The sequence below is a fragment of the Ranitomeya imitator genome, chromosome 4, assembly GCF_032444005.1.
Source record: "Ranitomeya imitator isolate aRanImi1 chromosome 4, aRanImi1.pri, whole genome shotgun sequence".
NCBI lineage: Eukaryota > Metazoa > Chordata > Amphibia > Anura > Dendrobatidae > Ranitomeya > Ranitomeya imitator.
The window spans coordinates 39,765,863-39,779,325 of record NC_091285.1 but is presented as its reverse complement, the minus strand read 5'-3'; the positions used below and the strand labels follow the sequence as shown (position 1 = coordinate 39,779,325).

The following is a 13,463-nucleotide window of genomic DNA, read 5'->3' as shown; positions in this document are numbered from 1 at the left end:
GAACCAGAGGTTCGAGACCCCCCAGATTCCCGTCTCAATGACTCGGGAACGGCGCCAGTCGATACCACCAGAGTAGGAGGACGTCTACTCCTTTTTCAGCAAGCCTGGCTCTCCGTCATTCACGACGAATGGGTCAGGGATCTGGTATCGTCTGGCTACAAAATAGAGTTCTCCGCGCCTCCTCCAACTCGGTTTTTCCCCTCTCGTCTCCCCAGCTCGGGAGCTCTGTCTCGCGCCCTCCTTTGCGCCATTCACTCCCTCCGCCAAAGCGGGGTCATTGTTCCGGTCCCGGAGCACGAGAGGTTCAGAGGTTTCTACTCAAACCTCTTCGTCGTGCCAAAGAAGGACTGAAAAGTGTGCCCCATTTTGGATCTGAAGCTCCTGAACAAGTGGGTAAGAGTACGGCACTTCAGGATGGAATCGCTCAGATCGGTCATCTCGTCGATGGAAAGAGGGGAATTCTTGGCATCGATAGACATCAAGGATGCCTATCTTCACATTCCGATATTCCCGCCTCATCAGAGGTTCCTCCACTTTGCCGTTCTGGAGGACCACTTCCAGTTCACGGCCTTACCCTTCGGTCTTGCCACGGCGCCCAGGGTATTCACAAAGGTCATGGCGGCTGTCATGGCCATCCTTCATTCTCGAGGAGTCGTCGTGTTACCTTAGTTAGACGATCTCCTCATAAAGGGCCCGTCTTTTCAGGCCTGCGAGTCAAGCGTCCACATTACCCTGGATTCTCTTTCGCGCCTGGGCTGGTTGATCAACTTAGACAAGTCCTCTCCCGTTCCTGCCCGTCGGATCTCCTTTCTGGGAATGATCCTGGACACTTCAAGGGGGCTGGTCTTGCTTCCTCGGTCCAAGGCCCAAGCGCTTCAGCAGGGAGCCCGAACGCTCTGCCATCCTCGCCCGCGAACCATTCGGTTCGCCATGAAGATCCTGGGAAAGATGGTTGCAGCAATCGAAGCGGTTCCTTTCGCTCAACTCCATCTCCGCCCCTTGCAACAGGCTTTGCTGGGCAACTGGGACAGGAGTCTCCCATCTCTCGACCGCCCTTGCCCCCTGTCCCCGCGGGTCAGACAATCTCTCGTATGGTGGACCCTGGGTCAATCTCTTCTCCAGGGGGAAGTCCTTCCTCCCGATCCGCTGGTTAGTGGTAACTACCGACGCCAGTCTTCTCGGCTGGGGGGCGGTGTTTCTTCACCACTCCGCCCAGGGCCGTTGGACAGTTCGGGAATCCAGGCTCCCCATCAACATCCTGGAGATTCGTGCTATCAGACTTGCCCCGAGTCGCTTTCACACCCTGCTCGCGGGTCACCCAATACGAGTCCAATCGGACAACGTCACGGCAGTGGCTTACATCAACCACCAGGGGGGTACCCGCAGCAGGGCAGCGATGCAGGAAGTCTCTCACATCCTTCGTTGGGCCGAAACCAACCATTCCATCATCTCTGCGGTGCACATTCCGGGAGTCGAAAACTGGGCGGCGGACTTTCTGAGCCGCCAGGGCCTTGCCTCGGGGGAGTGGGAACTCCACCCAGAGGTCTTTCGACAGATCTGTCTTCGCTGGGGACCCCGGACGTGGATCTGATGGCGTCCAGATTGAACGCCAAGGTCCACAACTTCATTGCTTGCTCTCGGGATCCCCAGGCCATAGGAGTAGACGCGCTGATTTCTTCGTGGCATCCGTTTCAACTCCCTTACGTGTTCCCTCCTCTCCCCTTACTGCCGAAGGTGACCTGGAAAATCAAGACGGAGGGAGTTCCGGTCATTCTGGTCGCCCCAGACTGGCCACGCCGCGCTTGGTACGCGGAACTCGTTCAGCTCGTAGCCGACGTTCCCTGGCGGTTACCAGACCGCCCAGACCTACTCCGCCAAGGTCCGATCTGCCACCAGAGCTCAGGGGCCCTACGTTTAACGGCGTGGCTGTTGAAACCTGGATTCTAACTCGTGCCGGTTTCTCTCAGCAGGTCATTCCCACCATGTTAAGTGCTCGAAAGGCGTCTTCCGCCTCCATTTACCACCGCGTCTGGAAAACCTTCTTCTCATGGTGCAGGCTTCGAGGGCACCCTCCGCTCGTTTTCTCCATCCCTTGCATCTTGAATTTCCTTCAGTCCGGTCTGGACTCCGGATTGGCACGGAGTTCCCTCAAAGGCCAGATCTCAGCGTTATCCGTGCTGTTCCAGCGCAGGATCGCCACCAACCTTCATGTCAAGACCTTCATTCAGGGAGTCTCCCATGTGGTTCCTCCTTACAGGATGCTGTTAGAAACCTGGGATCTCAACTTGGTCCTGGGGGTCCTTCAGGAGCCTCCGTTCGACCCCCTTCAAGACGTTCCGCTCTCTGTCCTCTCATGGAAGGTTGCCTTCCTGGTAGCGGTGACGTCCATCAGAAGGGTTTCAGAGCTCGCCGCTTTGTCCTGCCGGGCACCGTTCCTGGCCTTTCATCAGGACAAAGTGGTCCTACGCCCTTCCCCGGCGTTTCTTCCGAAGGTGGTCTCCTCTTTTCATCTTAACGAGGACATCATCCTTCCCTCTTTTTGCCCGCAGCCCAAGCATAGGGTCGAGAAGTCTCTCCATACTCTGGACGTGGTACGGGCCCTCAGGAGGTACATTTCCAGAACGGCTCATTTCAGAAAATCGGACGCCCTTTTCGTGCTCCCGGAGGGTCACAGAAAGGGTTTGGCTGCGTCTAAATCCACGATAGCCAGATGGATCCGATCTGCTATCCAGGAATCCTATCTGGTCAGGGGCAGTCCTATCCCGGCGGGGATTAGAGCTCACTCCACTCAGTCGATGGGTGCTTCCTGGGCCATCCGGCACTAGGCAACAGCGGAGCAGGTTTGCAAGGCCGCAACGTGGTCCAGCCTGCATACCTTCACAAATCATTACAATGTCCACATCCATTCCTCTGCGGATGCGGCCCTTGGCAGGCGTATCCTGCAAGCGGCCGTTGCGCATTTGTAGTCAGATGGTACACGGAGTTATTTGGTTGTTTTGTTTCCCTCCCAGGGACTGCTTTGGGACGTCCCATGGTCCTGTGTCCCCCAATAAGGCGAAGGAGAAATAGGGATTTTTGTGTGTACTCACCGTAAAATCCTTTTCTCCGAGCCACTCATTGGGGGACACAGCACCCACCCTGGTAGCCTTACGGCTAGTTACCTTTTTTGGTCTTTGACTGTTTGTTTGACATGTTATATGCTAATGTTACTTGATATATTGTTGTTATTATCCTACTGCTTTTGCACTGAACTGGGTCTCTGGAAGCCAGCATGAGGGTGTATACTGCAGGGGAGGAGCTAACCTTTTTTTGTCTCAGCTTAGTGTCAGCCTCCTAGTGACAGCAGCATAACCCATGGTCCTGTGTCCCCCAATGAGTGGCTCGGAGAAAAGGATTTTACGGTGAGTACACACAAAAATCCCTATTTTGCTCTTCTTTTTTGGGAGACCACGCGTTTGACCTCTGCTCCTTTTCGCTTGCAGCCCCTGAGGCTCCTACCTACTGCCAGTCTAGCAACTAGTGGTGGTCCAAGCTGCCTTTCCACAGGGCATTGAGGACATATCTCTTATATTTTGTGTTTTAGTATTTGGGCAATTGCAACTAAACCTTTTTTACTACTTTTCCAGCCTAGTTCTGCGGTAAAACCCCCAGGTCTGACTATAGGCAACCCATCACCTAAACCGTCTGTACCGATCCCGGCACTTGTTCCAGATTCAGATGCCGAATCTGAAAGCAGCCACTCCTCCGACTCGGAACTGCAACCGGTATATCAATAACTTTCCTATGATTTTATATTTATTACTAACTTTTTTTTTTTATGTTTCAATGCACTATAATTCTAATTTTCCATTATGTATGGGTTTTGTAGGGACAGAAAGTCATTGCAAGCCAGAATAAAACTGCTGTAAAGCCTCCAACTTCAGCAAGCAAGACTATTGTGACCGGGAAGATGGTCGCACAATCAAAGCCATCCCAAGACAGTTCAGATACCAGCGAGTCGTCGGAGGAGGAACCTCCGGTAATGTGTCTTTTGATCTAGTGTCATAATTCACGACCTATATGTCTTCAATATAACATCAGATATTTTAAGCTGTTATCTATACCTTTAAAATACATCCCCCCCCTACCCCCTTTTATAGGCTGCTGTGGCCACCCCACAACAGAGAAGCCTGGCACTTGGAGCCAAAGGAATAAGAGAAGTTGTTTCAGCTGCACAACCTGATGAAAAAAGCAGTTCAGAAGAAAGTGAAGATGACTCCGATGAGCTTGTGAAACCCGTAAGTCAGGTAAGGAAGGGATAATATAACTGACTTTTTCTAGACAATAGTTGCCTGGGCACAAGTGTCTACACCCGAGCATCCAGAAGTAAACGAGGACCAGACATGTTGGAAAGATGGCTAAACAAGGTCTCTGGTTTTTTTGTGTTCTGCCTCTTTCCAGGAGACCCTTTTCTTACCCAGTATCGTTTTTATTTTTGGCTATATGTCAGTTTACAGCATAAATCAAAATTCATCCTCCATTGGAAATTCGGTTTATTTACAAAGCTTTGTTATTTTGCAATAACAGAATGAAACGAGAACAATGTAAATGGCTCAACATAACATGACAAGCGTCTTTAGTACTTAGCAGAGGCCTTCCGGCTGTTATAACCTGCTGCACATGGGATGCATAACCAGACATCTGCTTCTGGCAGAGTTTCTGATAAATTTTGCCTCATTTCTCATGGTCAGTAACCTCCAGGTCACAAATATTCTTGATTTTCGTGCTGCAAATGCTTCCTTCTTCAAATATCATCAAACGTTTCCTATCTGGTTCAAGTCGGGTGACTTTGACGGCGTCTCCATAATCTTCCAGGACTTCCTTTGACAATTGAATGTTCCTAGAGATACATTTGGAAGCAGAGTTTGCAAGTTCAATGTTAAAGACAAACCATTGTTATAACAAAAATTTCATAAATCTACTTAGACTTAAGATTTTTAGCAGTTTTTAATTTTTATCAGAGAATCTTTTCTCCTCCTGGACTGGTCTCTGATTTTTCACTCTGAATTCATGGGTAAATTCTGTCTTGTTCACATTACGAAGATAGGAGATGACAGTTGCTGCTCATAAAATAGTATGGAGTGAGGAGGAGAGGCAGCCACAGACATTCTTTTAAAGATTTCCTGAAACAACAGTTTCACGTAAAGATCACTGACTACCTGGATGTGGCGTGGCTTCTGGATAAGCTGTTGTCTGGATGAGGAAGAATGAAGCATACACTGCCTACAGTGAAACACGACTGTGATCCAATGTTGCCTGTTGTGAAGCATGGTGGTGGCTCAGTGATGCCTGCAGTGAGGCATGGCGATGGCCTGGCGATGCCTGCAGTGAGGCAAGGTGGTGGTCCCGGGGATGATTGCGGTAAAGCATCAAAACAAGGTGTATCCTATGCCCCAATCCACATCCCATGCAGACTTGGTATGGCCCCTCAACTAGGTTAAAAAAATTGCATGTACTCTTAAGAATCCAAAGCCCCGAGTATCATCCTTCCACAAAAATATTTTTGACACCAGTGTATACACAGGAAAGTTAGCAACGTTTCGGCCATCCGAGGCCTTTGTCAAGCTTCCAGTGAAGCATGGCGGTGGCCCGGGGAGGCTTCCAGTGAAGCATTGCGGTGGCCCGGGGAGGCTTCCAGTGAAGCATGGCTGTGGCCCGGGGAGGCTTCCAGTGAAGCATGGCGGTGGCCCGGGGAGGCTTCCAGTGAAGCATGGCGGTGGCCCCCGGGAGGCTTCCAGTGAAACATGGCGGTGGCTCGGGGAGGCTTCCAGTGGAGCATGGCGGTGGCCCGGGGACGCTCCGCGTATGCTTTGCTTTTTCAGGCACTGGAAATCTGTAGATTGCGGAGGGCAAGATGGATTTAATCAAGTATCAGGAAATTCGAGGAGAGAGTGTCATGTCTTCTGTGAGGAGGCTGAAGCTTGGATGTAATTGGAGCTTCCAACAGCATGGTGATTCCAAGCATACAACAGAGTCAAGCAAGGTTTGGCTTCAGAAGTCCTGGAAGACTCTTGAGTGGCTGTCAGTGGAGCAGTTTTCCATAGAAAATTATTTTTTCCTATTCTGAGTAGAACAATAAAATGGGCAGAAAAGGTATACGGTAAATAATGCTGCAGCTCATGATCCATTCTGCTAAACCTCCTTCACCAGCTCCTGAAGACGGGGAGTCCTTTATTCACTTATCCAGGATTGCATTGTTACACTTGTGACTTTTTTTTTTTCAATCTTAATCACAGTTTTCTGTTTTTACCAGAAGGTACCAACTCCAGCAGTCACAGCCAGCAAGCTGAAGTCCACAATCGTACCTACAGCGGTGACGCCATTGTCCCAGGGCAGCTTTGCAGCTGTGAAAATTCCTGCTGAGATGGCGGCTGATGAGACAAGTGAAGAATCGGACAGTGACGATGAGGTACCTCTGCTTGTTAGGGATATGATTTTTTTTTTTCTAGCATGAATGACCTGCAAGAACTTACATATGTCGCTTATTACTTCAATTTTCCTCTCGACCAGTAGAAGTCCCAGCGCTCGGGTCTTTACCATTGAGGAATGATGGCATTTCTCCTTCGCCTCATTGGGGGACACAGCACCATGGGTTATGCTGCTGTCACTAGGAGGCTGACACTAAGCTGAGACAAAAAAGGGTTAGCTCCTCCCCTGCAGTATACACCCTCATGCTGGCATCCAGAGACCCAGTTTAAGCTTAGTGTCCGTAGGAGGCACACTGATTTTTAACCCTTTTGGGTTTTTTTTCTCTTTTTCTTTTTCCTTTTTCCGGACGAAGGGGGCGACGGATTCTTCTAAGGTCCGATCTCCCCCGAACCAACAACAGGCGAGCACGGGAGTTTCACCTCTCCGTATCCTCTCCTGCGTCGTGGGAGCCACTGCCTGAGCTGTCCTATTTTGGGCGACGGTTTCTCCCCTAATGGGGCCCCGATCTCCCCTTTTTGTTATACAGACGAGCACTGGTGTTCCTACCTCCAGTATCCTCCTCTGCAGCCAGGCCTTTTTATTGCCGGACATCTGCCCTGTCCACCAGGTCCTACCCTCGGCTGTACAGTGGCTTTATCCCAGTGGCGTCCGTGCAGACCACACTGCATCACCAATGTGACTTGTGACTCAGGTGGTGGACGGTTCCTCTCCACCCCCCATGTGGGGTCGGTGGATAGAAGGCTTCCCAACCCCTGCACCGTTCCTATGCATGGCACCTCCATATGGCACCCTCTCACCTCCATTTCAGGGTAAGTGCCCGGTGGGGGGGTCGCCAGCGGTCAGGAGGGCTCCTCATCCCTGGGCTCCATCTGCAGGCTTTTTGGGCGGTGTCCCTTTCTTTTTCCGGCGCTCACGACCGCGCGCCGGGCCGAGGCCGCAAATTTAGCCCCCGGCTTCGGCCTAGCCGCTGGTCGCCGCCGTTAAGCCCCGCCCACTCCAGTCAGTGTCAGCGGCGCCGCCCCCCGCTCCTGGCGCTTCTCACAGCCGCCGAGATTTCTCTTCCTGATCTCGGCGGCCATCTTGGCCCCTCTCCTCAGCGCCGCAGCTCCTGCCTGTCGCATCTCTGGTGCGTCAGTGGCCCATGTGCAGCCGGCTTCCTCTTCTCAGACTGAATATCTCAGCAGTTCGTCTCTCCTGGATAGCGGGACACAGGACCGGGGTAAGGAGACATCGTTAGCTCCCCTCTGCAGCGCCCTCTCAGACACTGGTTACCCTATATAGACCCCCGTAATTTTTTCTGCATTAGCATCATGTCGCAGTCAAGGTCTAAAAAATCCTCTAAGGTACATACAACCTTTTTTTCTGCGTGTACCACCTGCCAGGCCCCACTTCCCAGGCCTCAAAGCTCTCCCCTCTGCTCTGCCTGCGATGCCCCATGTGCCCAGGAGCCCTCCACCGCCGCCGACCCTGGCGTACCTAGCCCCCCCCCGTGGGTCGCCTCTCTTTCTCAGTCCGTGGATTTTTTAGCTAACGCCATCAAATCCATTCAAAATCCTCCCGGGGAACGAGGCAATCCGCTACAGGTGCTAAGAGATCCCTCCATAGCAGGGGAATCGTCGGCCAGCAGGGGCCGCTCTCCTCTTAAAGAGGCACGGTCGTCCAGAAAACGGACCCGTACTACCTCTCCGGAGCGTTCTCCTCGCCACTCAGACTCTGGCAGCTCCACCTCTCGCTCACCCTCTTTGGGGGCTCGCAGCGTTCAGGACTCTGAACATGAGTCTGAAATTTCTTTGGATCCGGAGGCTCAGGAGTTCAGAGCCACGGTTGACTCCCTCAGGGATTCAAGCTTTAGGAGGCTAATTTGCATATTCCAGGTGCCTTCTGGGAGAAGCGAAGTCTCCCTAAGCTAGAAGATCGTTGGGTACAGCCGGGACCAGCTGCTTCGAAAGCATCACCAAACCAGGGATTCAAGCTTTAGGAGGCTAATTTGCATATTCCAGGTGCCTTCTGGGAGAAGCGAAGTCTCCCTAAGCTAGAAGATCGTTGGGTACAGCCGGGACCAGCTGCTTCGAAAGCATCACCAAACCAGGGATTCAAGCTTTAGGAGGCTAATTTGCATATTCCAGGTGCCTTCTGGGAGAAGCGAAGTCTCCCTAAGCTAGAAGATCGTTGGGTACAGCCGGGACCAGCTGCTTCGAAAGCATCACCAAACCAGGGATTCAAGCTTTAGGAGGCTAATTTGCATATTCCAGGTGCCTTCTGGGAGAAGCGAAGTCTCCCTAAGCTAGAAGATCGTTGGGTACAGCCGGGACCAGCTGCTTCGAAAGCATCACCAAACCAGGGATTCAAGCTTTAGGAGGCTAATTTGCATATTCCAGGTGCCTTCTGGGAGAAGCGAAGTCTCTCTAAGCTAGAAGATCGTTGGGTACAGCCGGGACCAGCTGCTTCGAAAGCATCACCAAACCAGGGATTCAAGCTTTAGGAGGCTAATTTGCATATTCCAGGTGCCTTCTGGGAGAAGCGAAGTCTCCCTAAGCTAGAAGATCGTTGGGTACAGCCGGGACCAGCTGCTTCGAAAGCATCACCAAACCAGGGATTCAAGCTTTAGGAGGCTAATTTGCATATTCCAGGTGCCTTCTGGGAGAAGCGAAGTCTCTCTAAGCTAGAAGATCGTTGGGTACAGCCGGGACCAGCTGCTTCGAAAGCATCACCAAACCAGGGATTCAAGCTTTAGGAGGCTAATTTGCATATTCCAGGTGCCTTCTGGGAGAAGCGAAGTCTCCCTAAGCTAGAAGATCGTTGGGTACAGCCGGGACCAGCTGCTTCGAAAGCATCACCAAACCAGGGATTCAAGCTTTAGGAGGCTAATTTGCATATTCCAGGTGCCTTCTGGGAGAAGCGAAGTCTCTCTAAGCTAGAAGATCGTTGGGTACAGCCGGGACCAGCTGCTTCGAAAGCATCACCAAACCAGGGATTCAAGCTTTAGGAGGCTAATTTGCATATTCCAGGTGCCTTCTGGGAGAAGCGAAGTCTCCCTAAGCTAGAAGATCGTTGGGTACAGCCGGGACCAGCTGCTTCGAAAGCATCACCAAACCGCGCGCCGTAAGGTTTTTGCCTGTAGGACATTATTGCAAGAGAGCTTGGCTGAGTAGATTACACAAGAAGGAAAACACACAGCAAGTCAGCAGGATCTAGGAGCAACATGGCAGATGTGACAACCTACATGGTGAGCTGCAGCATGTGCTACATGTTCACAGATCGACCAGAAGAAGAATCCAATTTCACCTGTCAGAAGTGTAGACTAGTGGCCCTTTTAGAAGAAAAGGTGCGGGGTCTGGAAGAAAGAATAGCAACTTTGAAACTCATCAAAGAGAATGAAGACTTTCTAGACAGAACAGAAGCATCTCTACTGGTCACAGAAGGTGAAAAAAGTGTCAGAGAACCTCCAAAAGCAGATGAGTGGAAGCATGTGACCAAAAGAAGCAAGAAGACCATGGAGAAATCACCAACCACACAACTGAAGAACCGATATCAAATCTTTGTAGAGGATGAAGATGGCACACCTAAGAATGAAGCAATACCAGCAAGCAAAAAAGAAAAGGGCGCACAGCAACAAGTGACAGCAAAAAGTACAGCCAAGAAGCAACGAAGAGTGGTGGTGGTGGGAGACTCACTACTGAGAGGCACAGAAGCAGCCATCTGCAGACCGGACATAACTGCAAGAGAAGTATGCTGCCTTCCAGGTGCGATGATCAAGGATGTGACCGATAGGATACCAAAGCTCTTCAGCTCCAAGGACGTCCACCCATTTCTTCTGATACATGTTGGCACCAATGACACGGCAAGGAAGGACCTACCGACAATCTGCAAGGACTTTGAAGAGTTGGGGAAGAAAGTAAAGGAACTGGATGCACAGGTAGTTTTTTCTTCTATCCTTCCAGTAGACGGGCATGGCACCAGGAGATGGAACAGGATCCTTGATGCAAACAACTGGCTAAGACGATGGTGCAGACAACAAGGATTTGGATTCCTGGACCACGGTGTGAATTACTGGTATGATGGACTCCTCGCCAGAGACGGACTACACCTCAACAAACCTGGGAAACACACATTCGCCCGAAGACTCGCTACACTCATCAGGAGGGCGTTAAACTAGAAGAAGAGGGGACGGGAAGAAAAACATTAGACTCGAACAAAGACGACCCAGGAAAACATACTCAGAAGGGAGGTAAGAACATTTCTAAAACAATCCACAGTGAGGAGATTGGAACAAAACAAAATCCTCTAAACTGCATGCTCGCAAACGCCAGAAGCCTGACAAACAAGATGGAAGAACTAGAAGCAGAAATATCTACAGGTAACTTTGACATAGTGGGAATAACCGAGACATGGTTAGATGAAAGCTATGACTGGGCAGTTAACTTACAGGGTTACAGTCTGTTTAGAAAGGATCGTAAAAATCGGAGAGGAGGAGGGGTTTGTCTCTATGTAAAGTCTTGTCTAAAGTCCACTTTAAGGGAGGATATTAGCGAAGGGAATGAGGATGTCGAGTCCATATGGGTTGAAATTCATGGAGGGAAAAATGGTAACAAAATTCTCATTGGGGTCTGTTACAAACCCCCAAATATAACAGAAACCATGGAAAGTCTACTTCTAAAGCAGATAGATGAAGCTGCAACCCATAATGAGGTCCTGGTTATGGGGGACTTTAACTACCCGGATATTAACTGGGAAACAGAAACCTGTGAAACCCATAAAGGCAACAGGTTTCTGCTAATAACCAAGAAAAATTATCTTTCACAATTGGTGCAGAATCCAACCAGAGGAGCAGCACTTTTAGACCTAATACTATCTAATAGACCAGACAGAATAACAAATCTGCAGGTGGTTGGGCATTTAGGAAATAGCGACCACAATATTGTGCAGTTTCACCTGTCTTTCACTAGGGGGACTTGTCAGGGAGTCACAAAAACATTGAACTTTAGGAAGGCAAAGTTTGACCAGCTTAGAGATGCCCTTAATCTGGTAGACTGGGACAATATCCTCAGAAATAAGAATACAGATAATAAATGGGAAATGTTTAAGAACATCCTAAATAGGCAGTGTAAGCGGTTTATACCTTGTGGGAATAAAGGGACTAGAAATAGGAAAAACCCAATGTGGCTAAACAAAGAAGTAAGACAGGCAATTAACAGTAAAAAGAAAGCATTTGCACTACTAAAGAAGGATGGCACCATTGAAGCTCTAAAAAACTATAGGGAGAAAAATACTTTATCTAAAAAACTAATTAAAGCTGCCAAAAAGGAAACAGAGAAGCACATTGCTAAGGAGAGTAAAACTAATCCCAAACTCTTCTTCAACTATATCAATAGTAAAAGAATAAAAACTGAAAATGTAGGCCCCTTAAAAAATAGTGAGGAAAGAATGGTTGTAGATGACGAGGAAAAAGCTAACATATTAAACACCTTCTTCTCCACGGTATTCACGGTGGAAAATGAAATGCTAGGTGAAATCCCAAGAAACAATGAAAACCCTATATTAAGGGTCACCAATCTAACCCAAGAAGAGGTGCGAAACCGGCTAAATAAGATTAAAATAGATAAATCTCCGGGTCCGGATGGCATACACCCACGAGTACTAAGAGAACTAAGTAATGTAATAGATAAACCATTATTTCTTATTTTTAGTGACTCTATAGCGACAGGGTCTGTTCCGCAGGACTGGCGCATAGCAAATGTGGTGCCAATATTCAAAAAGGGCTCTAAAAGTGAACCTGGAAATTATAGGCCAGTAAGTCTAACCTCTATTGTTGGTAAAATATTTGAAGGGTTTCTGAGGGATGTTATTCTGGATTATCTCAATGAGAATAACTGTTTAACTCCATATCAGCATGGGTTTATGAGAAATCGCTCCTGTCAAACCAATCTAATCAGTTTTTATGAAGAGGTAAGCTATAGGCTGGACCACGGTGAGTCATTGGACGTGGTATATCTCGATTTTTCCAAAGCGTTTGATACCGTGCCGCACAAGAGGTTGGTACACAAAATGAGAATGCTTGGTCTGGGGGAAAATGTGTGTAAATGGGTTAGTAACTGGCTTAGTGATAGAAAGCAGAGGGTGGTTATAAATGGTATAGTCTCTAACTGGGTCGCTGTGACCAGTGGGGTACCGCAGGGGTCGGTATTGGGACCTGTTCTCTTCAACATATTCATTAATGATCTGGTAGAAGGTTTACACAGTAAAATATCGATATTTGCAGATGATACAAAACTATGTAAAGCAGTTAATACAAGAGAAGATAGTATTCTGCTACAGATGGATCTGGATAAGTTGGAAACTTGGGCTGAAAGGTGGCAGATGAGGTTTAACAATGATAAATGTAAGGTTATACACATGGGAAGAGGGAATCAATATCACCATTACACACTGAACGGGAAACCACTGGGTAAATCTGACAGGGAGAAGGACTTGGGGATCCTAGTTAATGATAAACTTACCTGGAGCAGCCAGTGCCAGGCAGCAGCTGCCAAGGCAAACAGGATCATGGGGTGCATTAAAAGAGGTCTGGATACACATGATGAGAGCATTATACTGCCTCTGTACAAATCCCTAGTTAGACCGCACATGGAGTACTGTGTCCAGTTTTGGGCACCGGTGCTCAGGAAGGATATAATGGAACTAGAGAGAGTACAAAGGAGGGCAACAAAATTAATAAAGGGGATGGGAGAACTACAATACCCAGATAGATTAGCGAAATTAGGATTATTTAGTCTAGAAAAAAGACGACTGAGGGGCGATCTAATAACCATGTATAAGTATATAAGGGGACAATACAAATATCTCGCTGAGGATCTGTTTATACCAAGGAAGGTGACGGGCACAAGGGGGCATTCTTTGCGTCTGGAGGAGAGAAGGTTTTTCCACCAACATAGAAGAGGATTCTTTACTGTTAGGGCAGTGAGAATCTGGAATTGCTTGCCTGAGGAGGTGGTGAT

General features: G+C 49.0%; 1 protein-coding gene across 6 annotated transcripts in view; it reads left to right on the top strand.

The window, feature by feature from the left end:
- The window catches only part of TCOF1 (treacle ribosome biogenesis factor 1), an 87,078-nt gene that overhangs the window by 36,993 nt on the left and 36,622 nt on the right, over positions 1-13,463 (top strand). For 3 of the 6 annotated variants that reach the window (XM_069763570.1, XM_069763574.1, XM_069763569.1), the window contains exons 13-16: positions 3,627-3,764; positions 3,869-4,018; positions 4,140-4,286; positions 6,293-6,448. In XM_069763570.1, the coding sequence (XP_069619671.1) occupies positions 3,627-3,764; positions 3,869-4,018; positions 4,140-4,286; positions 6,293-6,448 (591 nt within the window). The remainder of the gene's footprint in view (positions 1-3,626; positions 3,765-3,868; positions 4,019-4,139; positions 4,287-6,292; positions 6,449-13,463) is intronic. The other 3 variants (XM_069763573.1, XM_069763572.1, XM_069763571.1) reach the window with 3 other exon arrangements.